The 22,915-nt window shown below is 36.6% G+C and overlaps 1 protein-coding gene across 3 annotated transcripts in view; it reads right to left on the minus strand.

Moving 5' to 3' along the window:
* Positions 1-557: 557 nt before the first annotated feature.
* Hormad2 (HORMA domain containing 2) overlaps positions 558-22,915 on the minus strand; it is a 135,508-nt gene continuing 113,150 nt past the window's right edge. For all 3 annotated transcript variants that reach the window (XM_063225966.1, XM_063225967.1, XM_013141643.3), the window contains one exon: positions 558-1,491. Coding sequence is in view for 1 of the 3 variants with exons in the window: in XM_063225967.1 (XP_063082037.1) it covers positions 1,453-1,491 (39 nt within the window). In the remaining 2 variants the exon portion in view is untranslated. The remainder of the gene's footprint in view (positions 1,492-22,915) is intronic.

Genomic DNA, 22,915 nt, shown 5'->3' on the forward strand with positions numbered 1-22,915 from the left:
TCAAGTTAGAACATTGGACAAGAAGCTGGAAAGAGTAATTTTCATGCACACCCTACAGGTACTTATTGTAGAAATTTATATGCATGTGAAATTTATTATGCATATCTAATTCCCAGAGAGGACCCTTTGAAGTTAGCTCTTATCCCTCTCTACTTCCTTACAGAAAAATGGTAAAATGGCTCAGGGACAGAGAAGGGTCAGGGTAGCCACATCTTCTAGTGATTTCATGAAACTGGAGGGTTTTTCTCAGAGTTGGATGTCATTCTTTGACTTCTCTTTTGAATATTGTTTTGTGTTTCTGCCTCTTTCTTTAGAACTAGAATTCAATTAACAAGGAGGAAAAACGAGAAAGTCTTTTCAAGCCAATTTCCTTGTGCTACAGGAGCTTTTCAGATTAGGTCAGTGCTTACTTGAGCTGTTTACCTCTCTGGCTGTTGACAGGATGACATGTGATTTAGCCAATAACTGGCCATGGTCATGTTCACTACTGTCTTGGCTTTAGACTCTGCTCTTGAATGTCTTGGGCATAAAATAATAGTTTTGTTAAATTAGGCAAATGTTTTCCCAAACATTTTATTTATTTGATTGGTTGTTTGACAACACCTATCAAAGAAAGAAAACACAATTATGACAAGGTACAATTAGAGGCCATAGTGCAGTATCAAGGACTTTGGGTTTCCTGTTGACCAGCATACATTTTTTCTTCACACCAAAACTCATCACCCCCATCGCATCCCTAAGAAAACTGACACTGTGAAGTGGACAGAATGTAAAAGGTATTAAAGGAAAATGTCACACTATATTTTAAGGTTAACACACTTTTTTCAGACTGCTTAAAATAAATTACATGTGGTCCATTTTCAGGGCAACTCTTTGAGTTTGGGGGAAAATAGGCATCTGCTAAATCAGCAGCCCCCTATTTCACCACACCAACCATAAGTGTTTCCAAACTTGACTAGACTAGTATTTAGAACGTAGATTGAGAAAATGGTTTGAACATTCAATCAAATTAATCTCTTTGCATGGAAGAATGTTCAGGAGGTATATAACTGAAAAAAGTCAGGAAATTGATGGAGATACAGTTCACTACATTAAATGCTTATATACACACATAGGAAATATGCTAAAATGTGTCATGTGGACTATGGATATTCTTCTCTAGAGAGTACTGGGCTTGAACCCAAGGATGCTCTACTATTGAGCCACCACCTCCCCATTATTTTTTATTTTGAAACAGGCTCTCACCCAGTTGCCCAAGCTGGCCTTGCACTTGGCGATCTTCCTACCTGAGCCTTCCAATTGAATGGGTTACAAGCATGTGCCATTACACTTGGCAATTCTTTCTTCTTTATGCTTTTCTTATTTTTCCAAAATTTCTACATGGTTAAAGCACAGACTTTGAAGCCAGACTACCTGGTTCACATCCTGGATTTTCCACTTCTTATGGTGACATTAAGCAAATAATTCAGTTTCTTTGGGCCTCAGTTTCATCTGTAAAGTGAAGATAAAGATTGTAACTATCTCAAAGAGTTATTAAGAGAATTAAAGAGTTAATATGTCTAGCATTTAAGACACATCCAGCATATAGTAAGCATTAAGTGCTTATTAAATAAAGAAAACGTTAGTTTTTAACTTAGTCAAATTATGTTTAATTTTCTCTGTCATGTTTCTTCCCACATTTTCTATGGCATTCATATTTTTGTGATATGTGTTGCTAAATGGATAGATATAGCCCTGTACCTATGTTTGCTTCAACTAACACAGTTTAGGGTGGATGCACGACCTTTGGTCGGTGGCTACAATTCTTTGTTATTTGCCAGGCATGACAAAGAGCAGAGATTTCCCAAGGATATACTATCACCCCTCCTCATTTGGGCCTAGATGAGTTATGGAAAGGCTAATTCTCTCCTAAACCATTTTACATACTATCACAAATTGGTTAATGACGTTCAAAGGACCTGGAAGGATCCTTGACCTTTGGTAAATTCTGCCCCCTCACCCAGAAGTTGAAATGCCTTGGGTAAACCTGGGTTAGGTAATGCGTGCTTCACTCCCTCATATATGCCTAGAAGGAGCAGAGGGAAATGAAAACCGACTTTGTGGTAAATATTCAAATAATTGTGGAACTGTTAATGACTGACAGCAAAAGATAAAGGATATAATGACAAGGCAGAGTGAACTTGGAAGGATATTTTCTTATCAGGAGAATTTCTACATGAAAGCAAATCCACAATTTAAAAAAATTCTAATTATGAAAAACGAGAAACATATACTTTATGTTAACAGAACTAAATAACAGATAATTTTTCATTCTGTAATACAAAATGTTATGTTGGTAAGTTGCAGTCCAAGAACTGACAGGCATAAACTGAACAACAAAAAAAAATCACAATGGTGAGGAAATCCTGCCCTGGAGAGAGTCCATGATGGCACTGAAAATCATATAAAATCACTACTAGTACCATTTCCTTTCAGCCAATGAAAAAAAATCTAGAAAAAAGAAACTCCAAATAGCTTGTTTACCCAGCTGTCTGTACAAAGTGAATTATTCATGATTAAATGTGAATAATAAACCTATGCAAATATTTGTTGTAGTCTCAATTTTGAAGAGGTTAGGGGAGCAGCAGGAAATGAAGTCACTTTAAAGTGATTTGGTTAACTCTTGCCTTTAGAAATAAATTGAAAAAATAGATCTTGATTGTTATTTTTATATAACTTTGCCCTACAAGAAAGAAATAAGTTTTTTTTCCTTAGGAGCATTATTATCATGTCCTATTGGAAATAACAATTAAAGTTTCTCTTAGTATCATGACCTTTATATAATTTCCTTAGAAACTAATTATGAAAGTTTTTTTTTTAATTCTCTGGCTTTGGAGGGTTAAAAAGCTTACAGCAGAAGTTCCTCTATAATGGGAAACCTTAACTGACAAGTTTCCAAGTAGTTGGTGCTTACTGTAAATTCTTACCTATAAATTTCAGTTATAGGTTTTTGATAAAGGGTCTATTACAATAATACTGATACTTGGCAGCTTTAAGCTGTTTGTCTCTTTGGTTGCAGAACTGGCTGAACAGTTTCCATCAGAACTGTTAGACTAATGACTTTTAGCTAGACCTATGTTAGATTTTATTTAGCCTATCCATTCTAAGAAGCACTTACAATTTAAGCAGTAACAAGATACAGAAAGGCGTTTCAACATCTTGCAACCTCTATAACTTTTTCTAACTTATTTTACACAATGTGTCATCACCATAATCTCTTAAAGAATATATAGCTCTTTTTTTCTGAAAAAAAAATATATATAGTACTTTAATAAGTGTTTCCTATTATAATTGTAAATGAATTTCATTAATAAAGCCACTTCCTCTTGAGCCTCATCGTGAAGGCAGAGTTGATTCTGACTGGTGCTTCAGTTAATCATAGACTAAGTTCAGACAAATTTCCCTTTTGCTCAATAGTAACCCCAATGTTTGAAGAAGGGCTGTATCCCCCACCCAGTGGATCTTCTATCCTTTCTCTAAACCAGTGGCGTACATGTTGCAGCAGTCTGTTAACACTGGAAGTTCTAAAAGGTTTGGCATCACTGCAAGTATCCTGGAGCCCAAACACAGAGATCATAGGCACTGCATCTAGTTAGAATAAACCATCATAATGCACTGCTTCCACTACCTGGTTGGTGAAACCTTTGGATGAGAGGGGAGGCTCACCACCCACATTTTGCAGCCAATGAAAGAAAGGAACAGATAGTTAAATAAATAAAAGGAAAACCAAGATTAAGACTAAAATCCATACTCTGACAAATCTCTGGTAAATAGTTCATGTTATACTGCATTGCAGCATCTCCCAATCTACCAAGAAATCAGTGTATCAGTGGTTTGCCAGTTACCAGCATGATCCCTAGTACTACACTTAATCTGTTATTATCCTTTTATGCTGTTACATTTCTGGAGATTTTTACAGTATGAGAAATGGAACATGCAGAGGAATAAGTGAGTAAAAAGCGACCTAATCTATTTCCAGGTAGCTTTGTATTGAAAACAATCTAAACTTCTAGAGAAGATCTATCATCTTCTAGAATTTGAATGCAGCTCAATGCATCCTAAATCCATTTCTTTGATTCTCTGTTGACTAGAGAGGACTATTTCCTTATTTAAAAATTAAAACAAAACCTTACATTGTATCTCAAAGTTAATTGGCAATATTAATTATTGGAAAATTTAGGCCTCAAATGAAAGGTGATATAATAAAGAACCTGAAATGTTCAGTAAAATGTAATCTATGTATTTATATTTAATAAAACTTCAATCAGTGAGTGAAAATTGGTTCCATTAGCAACATTTTCACTGTTCAGTTTCTGGTAAAATATGTAGTTTTCTTAGGTAACTTTCATTTCATTTGATAGGTACTTGTCTGCATTATGATTTAGTTCAATGGTTTCCATCTCATACAGTTATAGCTGGGGTGCCATTGGATTATGTTTGGAAATTTCTGAACATGAAATGTAATTAATTCCTTTAATAGGCTATTTTTAGGGAAAGCCCATTAGTAGATATCACTCTGAATTAACATTTCAGTCCAAGAAAAAGCTCTTTGGAGGGAACAATAAAACAGATAAATCTTTGTTGAGAGATGTGACTGGGGACTTAACCACATTCCTTGTGGTTTCAGAATGACATGCATATTCTGGGACCCATAGATAGGCAGAGATAGTTGTCATTCTTGGTAATGCCCTGACCACACTAGGTCTTTAACATAAAGAAATAGTTCCAAATGTTATAATTTCTTAGAAGAAAACAGTTTGGTGGGTGTGCACAGCAAAAGCAAGGGAATAAAGTCAGTTCTGCCTAATAACACTTACAAAGAATGGTTACGGCTGTTTTAGGCATACTTGAAGCTTAGGCAAAAATTCTTTCTATATTACCCTACTAAAGATCCCTCTCGACCGTCAATCTTCCTGAATAGCAATGAAGTCTTTGTGTAGACCAAGTACCTTCCTTACCATTTTCATTTATGGTCTCAGGAAGCATACTGTTTTGGTTTCAAATTTTAAAGTCTGCTGTTTACCAGTTGTGTGGCCTTGGGCAAGTGATTTAACTTCCCTCTCTCTTAGCTATCTCATCTGAAATTGAGATAACAGTCCCTGGTTGATTTTTCAGCCTCTGAGCTCTTTCTTCTGTAATTTCTCATTTGCATAACCACACTCACCCCCATGTTTGGGGCCACTTTAATAACTGTGTCTAGAGTAATTTGCAGTACCATTTGTTTAAAAAGACAGAAATGAATGTGCGTAAGCAAGCATGTTTGCTTATTTATGCCTAAAATAGCTCTGGAAAGATATATGAGAAAGTGGTTATATTAGTTACCTATGGGGAAAGGAACTGGATGGGTGGGGGCAGGAGGAGAAATGTTTTTCTCTATATATTCTTTTGTTCCTTTTGCATTTTAAATCATGTGAATGCATTACCTAATCAAAAATAAATAAATAAAATGTAGGAAATAATAAGAACCCTGCCAAGTTCATCTATCATTAAACAAATATTTACTGGGGATCTACTACTTGCCAGGTACATAGCAGTGTGAAGGTATCCACAGCTGTGATTGTTTCATCAGCAGGATCCTTCATAAACTGCCTATCGCAGGCCCTGCTTGCTTATTTAGTTTTAAAGCTTGCTTATGGGAGAGTGAAAGTGTGCTGTTAATCACAGTGGCCAAGGCTGGCGTCTGATTTAGGAAAAATCTAGGTCAGGGTCAATTATGCTTCAGAGGATGTCCCTGTACATGCTGAAAAGACTTTAAAAAACTTAGAAAAGATGAGGGTATCAGATAATACCTCATAATACTAAGCATTAACTTTCTACGTGCCAGACATTCTTCTAAGCACTTTACCTGTACTAGAATAACTCATTTAGCTCCCACAATAACACTGTGAGACAGATGCTGCTATTACCCTTATTTTACAGGTGAGGGAATTAAGGTACTGAGAGAGCAGATGACTTGCACAGAGTCAGTAGGATGACCACAGTTTGAATTCCAGAACCTCAGTTTTAACCTCTTCACTTTTGGAAAAAAGTGCTCCAAAATCTCTTTGTTGAACTTCTACCATTAATAAAAGTGTCTTTATAGCTGAAAGAGTGTTCATTAGTCGGTTGGTTCAATTCTTCTCCAAAAGGACAATAGGAATTCTAAACACTAGGCTTGAACACATCCAGTGACAAGGAATTCATTGCAGCCAGAAGCAGTAACCAGATGGAAGTTCTGATTGCTAATAAAAACAGGACTGTGCTGGTTGCCTTCCATGTGCCAGGCTCTTTACTAGAGGATGTAGGAGAAATTCTTTAATATGTTGAGGTCAAATTTGCCTCTCCTTGACTTCCTCTGTGGGCTCTGTGTTCTACTGTTTTGAACAACACAGAATGTGTCTATGGTTTCTTCTAACTCATGTCAGCCTTTCATATATTTGAAGGCAGCTATAAATTCTTTCAAATTTTCTTCTTCCCTTTTTATTCATTCTCTTGTCATATTGTAGTCTCTCGGTGAGTTCATTTTTCTTGTTAACAAACTTCTGTTTTAAAACACAAATGTGGGAAGGCAGCTTGTTAAGCATAATTTGATGTTTCCCTTCTACGATCTGTCCTGAGGGAAAGGGAGTTTCGATTTGGGGAAGGGTGTGGGGAGGTGCTGAGAACAAAGGCAACTGGGAACATGGTCAAGTGCCAGCCCTGGGCTTGGAGAGGATGTTGATGTAGGAGTTCTGAGTAGACAAAAAGCAGCATAGGAATCCTAAGCTCCTGGAGACTACGGAAGAGGACATGCTAAGAGTTTAAAAATAGCAATAATGATGAACATCTGTGGAGCACTGACTATACACAAGCTGGGTAGTTTGCTTGAGTCATATTGCTTAATCCTCACAAGGTATGTACCATTATTAGCCACATTTTACAGATTGAGTAAACCGAGGGCCAGAGAGATGAAATAACTTAGTCTAGAAAATGGCAGTCATATTCTGAACCCAGCAGCTCAGGCTTTTCTTTAACCACTTTGCTAAAAGGAAGATGGGAAATTAAACTTGCTTTCTATTCTAAAGTCAATTAGTAATTATGCTAATCAAACTGAGAAGCCCTAGACTTCTTTAACCTTCAAAAGTGTTGAAAGAGTCAGACTACTCCCTAAAGCAACTCTTACACTAGGTTTTTGCTTCTAAATATTTGAGATCCCAGGGAATGCTTACACGCTCCATAAGTGCCTCCCCGATGTTTCCTGATGTCTCAGACAGCTTGCCTCACCGCTCTAGTACTGCAGAACCCCATACCACAGTTAAGACCAGACTAAACTGGTTGTGTGTGTGTGTGTGTATGTGTGTTTTGTTTTTGCTTTGAGACAGGGTCCTACTATGTGGTTCAGGTTGGCCCTACGTTTACTAGATAGCCCAGGCTGGCCTCAAACTTACAGCAATCTTTCTGCCTCAGCCTCCTGACTGCTGGATATTACAAGTGCATACTACCATACTTGGCTCAAGACCAGACTAAAATGTTTAGTGAGACTTTATTGTAGGCTCAGACATAACAAAATGGAATTATAATACATAAAAACTGACTGTGAATAAATCAACCTGTTTTCAGAATAGCTGGCCAAACCTTATTCCAGGATTCCCTATTGAGCAAATCTTAGGTGCAGCTTTCAGCAGGAGGCCGGGACCAGTTTACTCCCACCCTACTGAGTCAGCCAAGAGTATCTGTGAGCTACCACTTCCTCCTAGAAGAGTATGTCTCAACAATTTGACCCTTGCAGAATGTGAAACCCTATTTGTAGAGATGCAGTGCACCCAAGCGGACATTATGGGAGCAGAATTAGCTCTTTAGACCCTCAACTCTGGCCATTTCTGAATAGGAACTTGACTTTATCATTGTGTATCCAAAAAGCCCATTAATAAAATTTTACTTTTATTTTTCACCAAAATAATAGTGCACTCAGTGAAAACCTTGTTCTACACAGAAACTGAAAATTACATGTCAACTCTCAACTAGCCCCTCAGTACACAAACCATACTTAAAATATTATCTCAAAAAAAACCCTAATAGATTGTAAGAGGATATATTTAGACATTTTCTTACTCATATAGAATCTTAACTCACAGTGTAGAGGACCTATCCTTAACTCTTATAAGCCCAGTTTGTTAAGTTTCATTTATTATTTGGGATTCCCTTCTAGAGGATGTTGATTACAACTGAGAATTAGTTGTAAGGATTACTGTAAGGATCTGTGGAAATCCCTAAAATTCCAATACTGTTGGGTCTGAGACTATATATCGATAACTTAAATTTACTTTGAAAGTTGGCTCTTATGGCAAGTGGAATTTTAGAAACATACACAACTGTGTACTTATATGAATGCAATTTTGACACTGATCAGTATTTACACCCTCTTTCTGGCAGAAGTGAGCTGGAGATTCAAAGAACCCAGACACCTGAGGGACCTATAAGAAGGGAAATGAAGGTGTGGTTTTGATGCCGGGCTTCAAAGGCTGGCGGCAATCACAAGCCTAGCCCATTTCTTTTCAGCTAGACCAACTTTCTGTAAAGACAGAAAAACCACGAACAGCCAAATTCAAACTTCCCCGCATAACTTTTTAATTTAACAGGGTCCTGGTTTCCAAACTATCGTCATCTAATCTTTGTAATTATGCTGAAGAGGCAAGCACAGTCAGGGTGAGGGAAGGGCTAGTCTCTTCCCAGCTCAGGGGCTAGGTTTTCTTTCTTTTCTCTAAAGTTCCAGCTCCTTGATGCAGTTGTGTTTACTCATTCTGTTACAGACAGAGACAGAAATGATTACACTAAAGATTTCTTTCCTTCCAATAAATCATTCAATAATTGGAACTGAATACTCTCCAATCTTAATAGTTGGTTGCATATATGAGCTATGCTGTATAAAATCAGGAGTTTTCATGTTTCTTAGATCTTCCTGATAAAAGTATCCTTCCCTGTGTGCCCAGCCAAGGGCATAGGCCCAACAACTTCTTTCAGCTGCCTCATACACATCTGTGTCAGAAATACACATTCCACCTTCTGGCAGTGATAAAACTATTTCACTGGGGTAAGTGGTATTTAAAAAGATAATAAAACCACTACAGAAATTTTCTAGACAGATTTTGATTCTAAACTGTAAGGATCTGTCAACCTTAGCTAAATTTATGACAACTATAAATTGAGAGCTACATTCACCATTTACTAACAAAATGGGCCAAGTGTGGTGGCACATGCTTATAGTTCCAGCCTTCAGCAGCTGAGGCAGGAGGATCCCAAGTTCAAGGTCAGTCAGTGTGACAAAACAAGACCTTGTCTCAGAAAAACCAAAAATCAACAACAAAGAATCCAAAATGGCTCTTTCTGCAATCCAGATTAACTAATAATTCTGTAAACCAATTTGTTTTTGTGAGTCAAAAACTCCTAGAATCTTTGTAAAGCACCTTTGTGTTCAAATGTTTGTAATATAGGCAAGCTCACTACCTCATAAAGTAGCCTATTTCAAAATTCTGAGAATCTGTGGAGTTAAACATCTCGTTTGTGCTAACATTGTTTGGACAATTAAATGCCAATATCATATACTCTGGGTAGCTAATTTAAAGATAACAATACTCAATGTATCAACCATTGTTACCCTCCTATTATCCTGTTTTGAAATTTTTTCCCTCTCTCTAAAATAAAAAGAAAAAAGGAAAAAGTATCTCCTTAGACGTAGCCAAATTGACCTCCTGTAGCTTTCACCAATTTGGTTTTAGATCTGCCCTCTGAGAGACACAAAATAAATCTAATCCCTTTACTAGACAGCTAATCTCTTTATGTGATTCTTTTAAAAGAAATTATGGTGACTCAGGCTACAGTTTTATCAAGGATATAATAAACTCAATACCTTTCCACTTCTTTTCCTTTTAGTGGCAGAGCAGGCTTACATGAATCCACTTAATATGCTGGGCAGGGAAAATGCTACCCCTGGCAGGAGCTGATGCTTCAATCCAGTTCAAGGTGCCAGCTGGTAGGCTGCCCTGTACAGTCAAAAATGGGTAAGTCCAGCAAGGGATGGTGTTAGACAGAAGGGCTCCCTTGGATTTTCCTCTCTCATACTGTAACATGCTGGCTAACATGCACATCTGGCTTAGAGATTCTCCATAGTCTGGGCCAGAGGTCAGATGTTCTCAATTTTTGGTATGCTATAAAATCCTGAATTTTTCACAGAGCCTAACTCCGAGAGTTTGATTTGGTAGAAATGAGGCAGACCCAATAATCCACATCTTAACAGCATTCCAGGTACTGATAGCCTCACCACATTTTACATTTGAAGAAACACTGATCTAAGTGAAGAAACTACCCTGTGTAAAAAAGATGAGAAAAAAAAACTTGTGTTTTTGTTTTATTTAATCATAAAGCACATACACTTACATTTAACTTATTGATTCTATTCAAAGTTTTAAATTCCATGTTATATAAATAAAAATAATACTTAAGTCATTATTCACTCATACTAATCATTAAGTCTATAAAACAATTCCAGGATGAGGAGATGAATAACACCATCTACAGGTTGTAAACTAATACACTGAAGATTTATTGGGAAATGTTCAACATAGGATTTAAAAAGGTATCAGGTTCCTAAACCCCGCTTTAGGGTTGCCCAACAGGACATGGCCTGGGGCTCGAGTTGAGGAACTCTACAAGGAGAGGATGTATTGGCCCTGAACTTAGCTGATACATTATAGGGCACATGTTGCTCCCACACTTAGCTAATCTACCTCGTGACTAAAGTTAACACATAAATCATACCTAACTAAGCACCTCCACAAGTACCCTATGCAACTCTGTGGGAATTTTAATAAAGCTATAGAGAGATTCCAGGATACAAGTTACAGCAAGTTAAAATATTTTATAGTAGTCTAAGTACTTTTAGACTTTTATTATGAGAATAACAGCTTATAGGTGTTGTGGTTCTTTTATAAAACATAAAGCGTGTCTCATTGCTAACTCAGACTTGAAGTAATGCTATCCCACAGTTGCTCTGGCCATCTTTATTCCTTGGGGCAAATTGAATCTAAGCCCTGCTCAGTAATTTAACACTCAGTAGATTGACTAAAAAATCTAGAAACAAATTAGAAAAAGGTTTTGGTTATAAAAATTTACTTTCCTGCTTAGATACTTGCATATTTTTGCAAAGTACAATTATTTTAGAATGGACAAAGCATCTAACTTTCATTTTCTGTTAGAGATGAAGCTTTTCACTGGTTCGCTGACCTTCCTCTTCTTCCTGGAACTTTCAGAACTTTGCTGACTGTACACAAAATTCATTCTTTGCATCTGTGAGAATTACCAGAGAAACACACAATTTAGCAGAGACTTTGACATCTGCACAAGACATATATAAGACAGGTAGACCAAGCATTAATCCCTCAAGCTCCTAACGGATCTAAACCTGCCTTTCTGTGGGTTGGTTTGGCCCTGTACCAAGACCCTGCTGCCAGTATCAGATTCTGGTATTCCAAGTTTCAGGAGCTGAGGTCCCCTGAAGGCAGCCAGTTCTGGAACACTTTCTTGGCTCTTTCTAGTGAATTCAGCATATTCAACTCTTAAGAGAAGGGCTGTCAAGGTGTGGGGCTGACAAGGAGCATTTAAGGGTCAGAAGAGATCCAGATCTCTTATGATTGCTTTAAAGACAAACATAATTTAAGTCCCCATTTTATTTAGCAGAGACATATATCCTGTCTTTCCTGTATGTTCAGATTAATGAATTAAGAAAACCCATGATCATTCTAATGTACAGAAGTATGTTAGTGATAAAAGTGAAGTTGATTAGTGAGTTATCACTAAACATCATCTCCATTGGGCTCAGCTTTGGTAGACTTTAGGACTTACTTTTACTTAGCTAAGTAACAACTGGATATATTATAATGAGTCAGGCAACCTCTGGAAGTCCAGAAGTCCAAGAAACACATAGAGGGCAATTTATATTTTTCCAGTCACCAGATGGGAAGAAAGATTTTTTCATGTTCTCTGTTCTTCTTTTGGAAGGAAAATGGAATACAATGTATTTTAAGGTAAGGCTTATCAGAATATCTAGCATAGGCTCCAATACTATTTCTTATTTCTTTTATAGTACGTTCACGTCATTATAATTATTGATGTAATATTACTACAAAACAGGAATGCCAGTAAAGCATTTAAGTATAATGTAACATGATTTGTTCTAAAAATTGGTAGCTTAAACACTATTTTGTCCACTAGTTTTATTTTATTTTTGTCTTTTTCATTTTTATCGGTACCAGGGATCGAACTCACAACTGCCTGCTTGCAAGGCAGGTGCTTATGCCGCTGAGCTAAATCCCCAGCCCCCTAGTTTTATTTTTTTTAAGAGTAGGAAAATTTATTGGAGAAAGGGAATGGGGTATAGCTTCTGAGAGACAAGAGGGGTTCTGAATGAGTTGCCCTAGTTTTAAAAAGCAGTTGATTTTCTGATCATAGAGACCACAAATTCCCTCTAGCTTATACTAAGACACTGACTATATAAAGTAGTGAAACTCTGAGAAAATAAATAAAGCTTCTTATCAAATACCTGGTTTGCTTATACATGTAAAAATTTGAAAGGGCCTGTTCTAAAGTAAAGGAAATAGCAACATACAAATCCAAAGCACATAAACAACTTCTTTATCTTGGAGATGAATTCGTTATGGTTTGGTTATAAGAAAAAATACTTGGAAAATGCAGCTTGTCTAGAAATGTTGCTTGGGCATGCTTCCCATTGAAGCAAAGTATCCTCCCTCTATCAAGTCTGGGAACATATGAAACAAGAGAAGATGGTATACGAAGTCTCAAATGACAAGTTGGCTTGATGGTTTAATGGTTTTGCTCCATTTTTTGTCTACTGTTCAAATAAACCAGGGTTTTATTACAAGTTGCAGAACTACAATTTTATTGCAGCGAGTTAGTGAAATCATGTTCAATAATGTATGCAATCTCAAGACAACCAGTGAGGCCTGGGAATTCTCAATGGTTTATACAAAATTAGTGGGTTCAAAAGCAAGTATGTTATTAGAGGACAGTTCCTAACAGATAAATAATGTATATGAAATATATAAAACAACATATTTATCCAACAAAGGAACATTCAAGATACATTTTTTAGGTGTATGCTAACTGGCTGAGTTTGAGTATTTGATTCCAAAGCCAACTGCTTAAGCAAAAATATAACAATCAGGTAGACTATCTGTGATTAGTCGCAAGATTATCTGTGCGACATGAACAGCATTAGTTGGGTAACACCCATGACTCCTAGTGCATTTCATATTATATTTCAAACATAGCTTTTAAAGAGTTTCTTGCATGCAGAGTAATAAGATTCAATTACCAATAGAGCCTTTGGAGCATTCACAGGTATGTCTGAAAAAGTCCTAAAGAGATACTTTCTTTTGTGCAACCCTTCTCTATTTTCAACTTTTGGTTTAATAACATATTCTTCTTTAAGAAGCTCAAGAACAGAATTTCCTTAAGTGCAGGCAGGATAGTTTGTTGATTCAGTAGCAATATTTAGATAGCACTAGAAAGCATCTCTTCTATATGTGCTGTGCCTATTTGTCATTTATTCTTTATCTGTTCCCATAAAAATGCTTTTACTTGCATATTCCCAGAGTTTCTTTCTCCCTATCTTTTCATCTTTTTTCTCCATTCTTTCTGAGTGATCTCATCCATTTCTAGGAATCAATTACCATTCCCTAAGCAAAGTCTCCCATATTTATATATTCAATCTAGATCTGAATTCTACATCCATGTGTATACCCAACTGCCTACTAAAAGTCTCCACAAGGAAGTTCTAAAGAACTCCAATATGTCTTAATCAGAATTCCCTATCTGCCTAAGTCCCCTTTGTTCTCACTTATCCAGTATGTCCAAGTTAAAAACATGAGAATCATGTATGACCACTCCATCATTTTCACCCTAACATCCAATTAGGAATCCTATTGATCCAACTTCTTCAAATCTGTCCATTATTCTCTTTTCCTGCTACCTGTACTTTAGTGCAGGCCAATATCATCTTTTGCAATTACTATTATTGTTTTTTTCCAATTAATTCTCCAGTCTAGAGCACAAGTAGTTTGATAGGCATATCTGACCACATTATTCTTCTGCCTCATCATTCACCCATTAATGGCTCCCCATCATCTTCAGCATAAAACTCAGATGCTTTATGGTCCTGGCCTATCTCTGCAGCTTCATCTCACCACCACATTACTTAACTACTTGGAGATTTCCAAAGAACCTTGTTCTCTCCCCCTTTGGGCATTGCCTTAATGCTCACTCCCATGTGCTCTTTTCTTCTTCATCTGGCTCAAGGGAATCCCACAGTTTATTTTGCCTGCTTGACCTTCCATGACACTCCTAAGGCTATGTTCTATTCTTACTTTTATTTTTAGCACTTACTACTAAACATTGTTATCAGGCCTATATACCAGGGTTTTTTATCATTAGGGTAAATTCCTTGAGATTATTGATAATATTTTATTATTATTTTTCTTTTTGCAGTGCTAGGGATCAAATTCAGGGTCTTATACATACTAAGCAAAAGCTCTACTGCCAAGCCACACCCCTCCAGTTCCTTGTAAAATATTTTAATTATCTTTGTATTCTCAGTTTCTAGCTCTTTAATTATTGGTTGAGTGAATGAATGCATAATTGAAGCTGGTTTCTAGCCAGGTACTACATGCTAAGCACCAGGACCGTATCTTTAATAATATAAAGATGAATAGACATAGTGTCCAGGATTGAGGCATGCAAAGAAGAGGAATCATGCACATGATTACAGTACAGTATAAAACCAAAATAGACATTCATTCTTTCAGCAATTACTGATGAGTGCCAGTTATACGTTGTTGTTCTAGGTACTTGGAATTTATCAGCACAAAAAAAAGTTATCAAAGCCCCTGCTTTGTGGACTTTACAATTTGGTCTTGTCAGTTTTTTTGGCTTAATAATTTCCAGTGGCATCCCAGCAGTGTTTTTTTTTTTTCTTCACATTTTCAGGGTGTGGGACAATGTCATAAAATACAAGACCCTGTTAAATTTATTTACTCTTTCCTTAGAAACATGCTCACACTTGAACTCATATATTCATGCGCAGAGGCAGGCCATTTCAGGGGACTACTGGATTCTCTGTGTATCTCCTATTTATAATTATGACCTCTCATACCCAGGTAATATATAACATTATGCCTTGCTTTTTGATTCTAGTCCTGCACATATTTTTCTGTACCAAAATTCTTTTTTTCCCCCCAGAAGTCCTAGTTAATTCTTACTCATGTTTAAGTTCTCAGGTGAAAAATTATTTCCTCAAAGAAATTTCCTCTACCTCTCTGACATTATATATATATATATATATATATATATATATATATATATATATATATATGGTTTTATTCCTGGTTCCTGGTTCCTAATTACTTCTCTGAGATGGGTTATAGAAACTCTAATCTTCCTACCTGTTCTCTGATCTACCTTGCCTGATAGTAGGTGATAAGATCCCCATTTTGGAAAGGACCTTATCCTATAACCAAAAGGAAAGAACACTACAAAGAGGAACCAGAAAAGAATCTGGACAGGCATTACTGATTTTTCCACTCAGTGTATTAGGACTGGGTATGCAATGAAGTCTCCATTAAAACTCAGAAGAAGCCAGGCATGGTTCACAAACCTGTAATCCCAAGCATTCTGGGAGGTTGAGGTAAAGACCATCACAGTCTGAGCAATTCAGTGACTGTTATGGTCTTGACAAGAATTTCCCCCAAAGGCTCATGCATTCATAGGCTTTTGGATGATGACGGAATGTGGGGAAAATATCACTGATTTGGTGTTACAAGTGGAATCTGTTCGGAAGAGGCAGGTCGTCCAACTGGGGGCATGAACTGGAAGGATATATCTTCCCCTCCCATTCCCTCTTTCTCTCTCTGCTTCCTGACCACTTTTCGAGCAGCTTTCCTCTGCCAGACCCTTCCACTATACCTTTCTGCCTTGGAGTCCACCAACTATGGACTAAAAATATGAGTCAAAATATAAGCTCCTTTAAGTTTCAGTTGTCAGGTATTGTGTCTCAGCAGTGAGAAAAGTGACTAAGTCAGTGACTTATTGAGACTTGCCTCAAAATTTAAAATAGGCTGAAAATATAACTCAGTAGGTAGGTAATGTGTTCAATCTCCAGTATCATAAAACTAAACAAAACTAAAAACCAAAAGAACAGGGTATGGATAACACCAGTAACCGAATCTGTATAGGTCTCTGCTCCAGAAAAAGCATGGCAACTGTGCTCCTTTTTAAATATATTGCCCTATACTCACTTCTCTGTATCTTTTAAAATATCTTTTATAAGTAAGTGTTTCCCTGAATTCTGTGAGTTACTTGAGCCAATTAATTAAAGTGGAAGTTGTAGGAACCCTGATTTATAACCAACAGTCAGAAGCACAAATGAAGCAACCTGGGGTTGCAACTGAATTGAGGGTAACATCCTTGAAGACTGAGTGTTCAACATGTGGGCTGACACTATCTCCAAGTTGATAGCATTGGAACCGAACTGGATTAGAAGATACCTAACTTGCTCACAGTGGGGATAAATTCCCATACTGTTTTAAGTCACAGAAGACTTATATGTTGATTGTGGTGTGAGAGCAGAGGAAAAATAGTTTGCTCTTTCTCCATAATCCTCATTCGAACCCCCACACCACAACCATACACTGTATAGATAGAGTTCTAAGAGATTAAGAACATGCTTCATTACACTTGTATCAGCAATGTCGAGGAAGTGCCTTGCACTTCCACTTGCATTTATCAATAATTTTTATAAGAAATGAGTGAATAAATCTTCAAAGAGCATAGAAATATACCGTACTAGAAGCATCAAGTGGATCCAGGGTCATAAGTCTGTTGTAGTAGTAGTTGTCAGGTGATAACTTGGGTGGCAGTAGAGAAGAGAAGTCAACACAGATAAACAGAAAGTATGGACAGAAGAATGGCTAACATGATAGTAAGGAGAATGAACATGATAGTAAGGAGAGGAAGGTGGTTCAGTAGTAACTTCCTACTTTCTAGTTTGGCTAATGTATGATGTGAGTGCTGTTCTCTCAGGTAGAAAACAATGGGAATTTTGAACTTGTTGAGCTTAGATTGTCTGAAAATTTCTATGAGGACACGTTGAGTAAGTGGCTAAAGCTCAGGGGAGAGGTCTGGGCTGGAGATGTAAACCTGAGAGCCATTTTCATATGAAGGGTAATTATGGCTATGGGTGTGGAAGAGTTTGCTTACTGAGACATTAGGGTGTGAGATGGGTAAGGGGCCAAGACACAATATTAAGGAATTCAAACATTTACAGATTGAGGAAAGATAAGCCAACAAAGGAGACTGAGGGGGAAAAAGGTGTGTGTGTGTGGGTGGGGGATAAGACTAGCAGATTATCTTGTCAAGAAAACTAGAGGAAGAAGGTTTAAAGATGAAGCAGAGAATATACAAAGGTGATGATCAGTCACATAAAGTATTGTTGACAGGTCAAGGAAGAAGAGAACTGAAGTATATCTCCCTTTTATAGGTAAATGGATGCAACTTGAGACAATACACATAAGTGTAATAAACCAGACACACATGTGTAAATATTGTATTGTCTAGAAACAGCATATGTATATGTATATAAAAAGATAGTTAAAGATAGTTACTACCGATTTCTCTGAGTTCACTGAAGAGAAAGATTTGTGCTGGTATTGTTTGGACAATTGAATGCAGATGTCTTGTGTTCTGGGTGAATGATTTGGGGATGACAATGCACAATGTATGTACCATTGTTGCCCCTGATTGATGTGTTTTGAACTTTTTTCCTCTTTGAAATAAAATGGATTTAAAAAAAAAAAGACGTATGTTTCCTTGATTCAGCTACATGAAGGCTACGGGGGTATTAGACTGGGAGAAGAAGTCACTGTAAATCAACTGAAAAGTTTATAAAAGATCAAAGGTTTGAGACAAAAAGTTTTTTGGTATAGTTTTCTTTCTTCCTTTTCCTCTTCCCTCATTCTTGTTCTTCAGTTTCTCCCCCCAACCCACCCTGTACTGAGGATTGAAATCAGGGCGGTCACATAGAGCTACAGTCTTAGATTTTTTGTTTTTCACTTTGAGACAGGATCTCACTAAGTCACTAAATTACCTTGGCTAAGCTTGAACCCACAATCCTCTTGCCTCAGCTGCGATTACAGGCATATGCCACCATGCCTGGCAAGACAAGAAAGTTTATAAAAGGCAAGACGGAGCAATCAACTCAACCTGGGGAATTTAGAGAAGGCTTCTTGGAGGTACATTGAACTGAGTCTTGAGAGTGAGTAGCAGTTCATTAGATTGGAGGTAGAGGTGCAGGCCGGGGAGGTCATTCTACCCAGAAGGTTCAACACATTTAAAGAGTCATGAAAAAAATATAGATGATATAGGGGAAGTTAAAAAATATCCCTTTGGGAGATTATTTTTAGTATTATGTATTCAATATACTCCTGTTAAAAGTATAAATTCTCCCAGAATCATTACCCAGTACAATATTAATGTAAATAACTTATCAAATGATCTCCAGGTGGTAGACTGTTGGCAGCAGACCCTCACAGGGAAGACCTCACAGGAAAAGAAGGCAAATATGTTTGACATAAAAAGAGCTGTTCAGTTGACAGTACTTGCTTTGCATCAGGGCATATACTCATGTGGGGATCAAGGAAGGGGCAGCCCCAGACAACCAGGAAATACCATGATTTCTTCATGGACCTAAAATGAGAGTGCAATGAATTTTGTTTACCTGAAAATTATTTATTCAGGTCAGATCTAGCAAAATGTTTTCTCTTCAGAAAGCCAGTCCTCATTCATATAAATTTATAAGCAAGACTTTAGTTTAAAATCTTTAAATTATGGTAGTTCTCAGGTCAAAGAATTCTTAGGTTCAGAGGGTGTTGGGCCTTATAAGGAAGTTACAGCACCAAAGTTAGTTTTGATTTCTTTTCCATTTATCTTTCTGGGACAATGTAAGATCAATAACAATTATAAAATAATATTAACATAAGAGTAATTTATGTTTACATCATGATAAATAAACAGTAAGAATGCAAATACTTAAAGAGAATATTATTTCCAACTCTAGTAGAACTGTAAGTTGTCTGATATTTGGGAAAGATCCAGTGTTTTACTGGGACTTACGAAAAGGGTAACTATCATTTAATTCCTTATTTTCTGTAGTTATGATCAGCATTCTGAACTATGATTATATTTAGGAGAGAAATATATATTCTTCATAGAATCACAGCCAGATATTTCCATTTATTTCCAAAAGTTATTACATCAATCGTCTACATTTTTAAAGGCACAAGATGACTTAAAAGGCTTTATAATTAGTAAACAGGTATGGTGGTACACACCTGTAATCCTTGCACTCAGCAGGTTGAGGCAGGAGGATCCCCATTAGTTCAAGGCCAATCAGAACTACATAGTAATATCTTGTCTTTTTTAAAAGAAAAGCAATAAAAAAGAAAGTTTTACAATTAGTTTATTCAACAAATTTTTGAACATGTTTTTCATTCCATTGTGTTAAATGTTGGATACAAGGATGAGTAAGACATATTCTGTATACCCTTCTGGCCTGGAAGAGTGAAACAAGTAACAGAAGAAATGATAGAGTTGTAAATAGGGAATAGGAGAGGTTTCAAAAGATCTTATCAGCTCTTTCTGGGAAGATATGGCGAGGCTTCAAAGGAAATGTGAAACTTAAACAACACAGTGCAGAAGCAGACATTTACCAGGCAAGTGGCATTAGGGAAAACATTCTAGAAGAAGGAGCACAGGGTTAGGTATATAAAGCAGAATTATCTTTGAGGAACTGAGGAATGGTTCAGTGGGACTAACAGAATGAGTATGGCAGTGACGGAGTATCATTTTCTAAAATTTATACTTTGTCCTGTAAAGAAGTGTAACTACAGGGTTCCCAGAGCACACCTATTTTAAAAGGGTTCCTACCACAGGAAAGAAGCAAAACAAAAAAGCATACTTCAGAATAGAAATCATCTCGGTAAGAATAAACAGCAATAAGGTTAGAGGGAGAACTCAAAAGGGATAGGGGGCTATGGCAAGAGAGAATGAATACCTGAACCTGAACACTCACATAACTTGATCATTAGTTACAATGAGTACAGAGATAAGAAAGAAAGGAGTTTAAAAAATGATAAAGTTACTCAACTTTCTGGTAACATGGTCAACAGAGATAAGAAATAATGGAAGCTGAGGCATGTTGGGTGACAACACAGTGGAGAGGATGAATGGAAAAGTAATTGACTCTGTTTTCAAGATTCTGAATTGAGGTGAAATATTTAATAAAAGATGTCCACCAAGATATTGACTACATGACCTGGAGCTAAGGATGGAGGAAACTGCCTCAAGAGTGCATACAGAAATTTTCACTTTGGGCAAAACAACAACAACAAACAAACAAAACAAAACAAAACAAAACAAAACAAAACTGCTTCTTCTGATTTCTGGAAGGGAAGAGGTAATGTGGATACACAGATGTTTGTCAACTTATGATAGGGTTAAATCTTGACAAATCCATTGTAAATTGAAAATATTCTAGGTTGAAAACACATTTAATACTGAACATCCTATCTTAGTAACACAATGCTGCAGTGTCACGTATTTACCCTCATGATCATATGGCTGAGAGGTGTAGTTTACTGCCACTGCCCAACGTCACAAGAGAGTATCTCATAGCATATTCTAGCCCAGGAAAAAATAAAAATTCAAAATTTGAAGTATAGTTTCTGCTGATACATATACCATTATAAAAGTAAAAATCTACTTTGAATCATCATAAGTTAAGGACCAACTAGGTAAGTCCTAGGTAAATATGAGGGCAGGAAGTTGAGTGATTCAAATATGAAGGCCTTATGAAGTTTAGTGTAGATATCAATCTCTTAGAAAAATAAAGAATTGGTCTTGAGTGGCTGTTATGCCATGTAAGTGGTGAATATAGTATATTGAGTAGCTATTTGAACAATGAGTGAAGGAACCAATAGTAGACATAAAAATAATGTTAACAGGGTGTGGTGGGACATAATTGTAATCTCAGCACTTGGGAGACTGAGGCAGGAGGATCACTGCAAGTTTGAGGCTAGCCTCAGCTACAAAGTGAATTCAAGGCTTAGCCTGAACTGCATAGTGAGACCTTGTTCAAAAAAACAAACAAAAACAAAAATCCAAAAATAATGTTAGTGTTACTTAGGATCTAGTTTTAAAATGCCATTTTAAAATTAAAATATTTATCATTGAAATTAAAATTTTTGTTCTTTTAAAAAACATTTGAGAGTTTATAATAGCCCATAGACTATAAACATCACAATGTCATGTTATTTATTCAATACAGATGGGGAAACTGAACTTTTGAGAATGAAATTACTTACCCAGTTCACACATTTAATAGATAGAAGTCTTAAACTCAAGTCTCCTGATTTTTTTCTTTCTTTTTTCTTTTTTGGTACCGGGGATCAAACTCATGACCTCGTGCTCTCCTAATTTCAAGTTTAATGATTCTTACAATTTGCTTCTTCAATCCAAAGGGGGAAACAAGGATAGAAAATTATAGGAGAGGTCATTAGAACTCTTGTAGGGCCCTTGGACTTCTGTCTGTGGTTGACCCATTTTTGGACATAGCCTACTATGACCTCAAATTAAACAGTCAAAGTGAAATTCATTGTTTTTCCTTTTAAACCCACTTTTCCTTGTGATTTTTCAATTTTTATCAGTCATCATTTTCCTGTCATCAAAGTTGGCCTACACAGTATTCTTGTAATGAGTAAATGAAATAACGTAAAGAGGGTACCTGGTACAGTGTTTCACATGTGAAGATCATTCAGTGACTGACAGTTGTCATCATTCCTACTGCCCTAAGAATCCCTGATCCAGTCAAATTGGATCCTCATGGTAGGCTGAAAACTGCACACATACCCTTCCCAACAAAAGATGCCATCTCCTAATTTCTGATGATGAACGTTACCTTATATAGGAAAAAAGAGGGGAAGGATTCTTTGCAGCTGTGATTTATGATTCTGAGGTAGATTATTATAGATTATTCTTAATTATCCATGTGAGCCCTAAATATATCATATGTATCATTATAAGAAGGCAGGTGGATATTTGAATATAAACAGGAGAAGACAATATGATTGTAGAGGCAGAGACTGGGATGACATGGCCACAAGCCAATGGATGTTAACAGTTAACTAAAAGCTGGAGGAGGCAAAGTTCCTCAACTGCTTATCCACATTTCAGGCATTCAGTAGCCACATGTGATGAGTCATTATCAGACATCACAGACACAAAGCATTTTGATTCACAGAGAAAGTTCTTTGGACAGTGCTGCTATATGGTGCAATCTAGGTTTAAGTAAACAGAAAAAGTCCTAGGACCATGGCAATAATAGGTACTAGTAATAATATTTCCTCAGAACAAAAAAGATTTGTAAAAGTGTCAACTTTCTCAAGATTAATTTATCAAATTAAGACAGTCCTAACCAAAATTCCAAATAATATGTCTGTTAGAATTTAATAAGCCAATTCCAATAATTATGTGGAAGAGAAAATGTATGGAAAAGCCTTTAAAAATTGAAAAAGAAAAATCATGAGGAGAATGAATTCACTCTTTCACAAATAAAAATATATTCTCAAGTAATTAAAACATGGTAACAATAATTCAGTTCAGTGACATAGAATACCAAGTATAAAAATAAACCTAGGTGTATATGGGAATCTGGTTTATGATAAAGATAACATTGCAATTAGGAGGAAAATGGCAGTCTATTGAGTTGGTATCACTTCAATAAAGAAATTGTTAGCAG

Source organism: Cavia porcellus, unplaced genomic scaffold (genome assembly GCF_034190915.1).
Source record: "Cavia porcellus strain 051 isolate PalLab524CR breed Dunkin Hartley unplaced genomic scaffold, mCavPor4.1 scaffold_16, whole genome shotgun sequence".
NCBI lineage: Eukaryota > Metazoa > Chordata > Mammalia > Rodentia > Caviidae > Cavia > Cavia porcellus.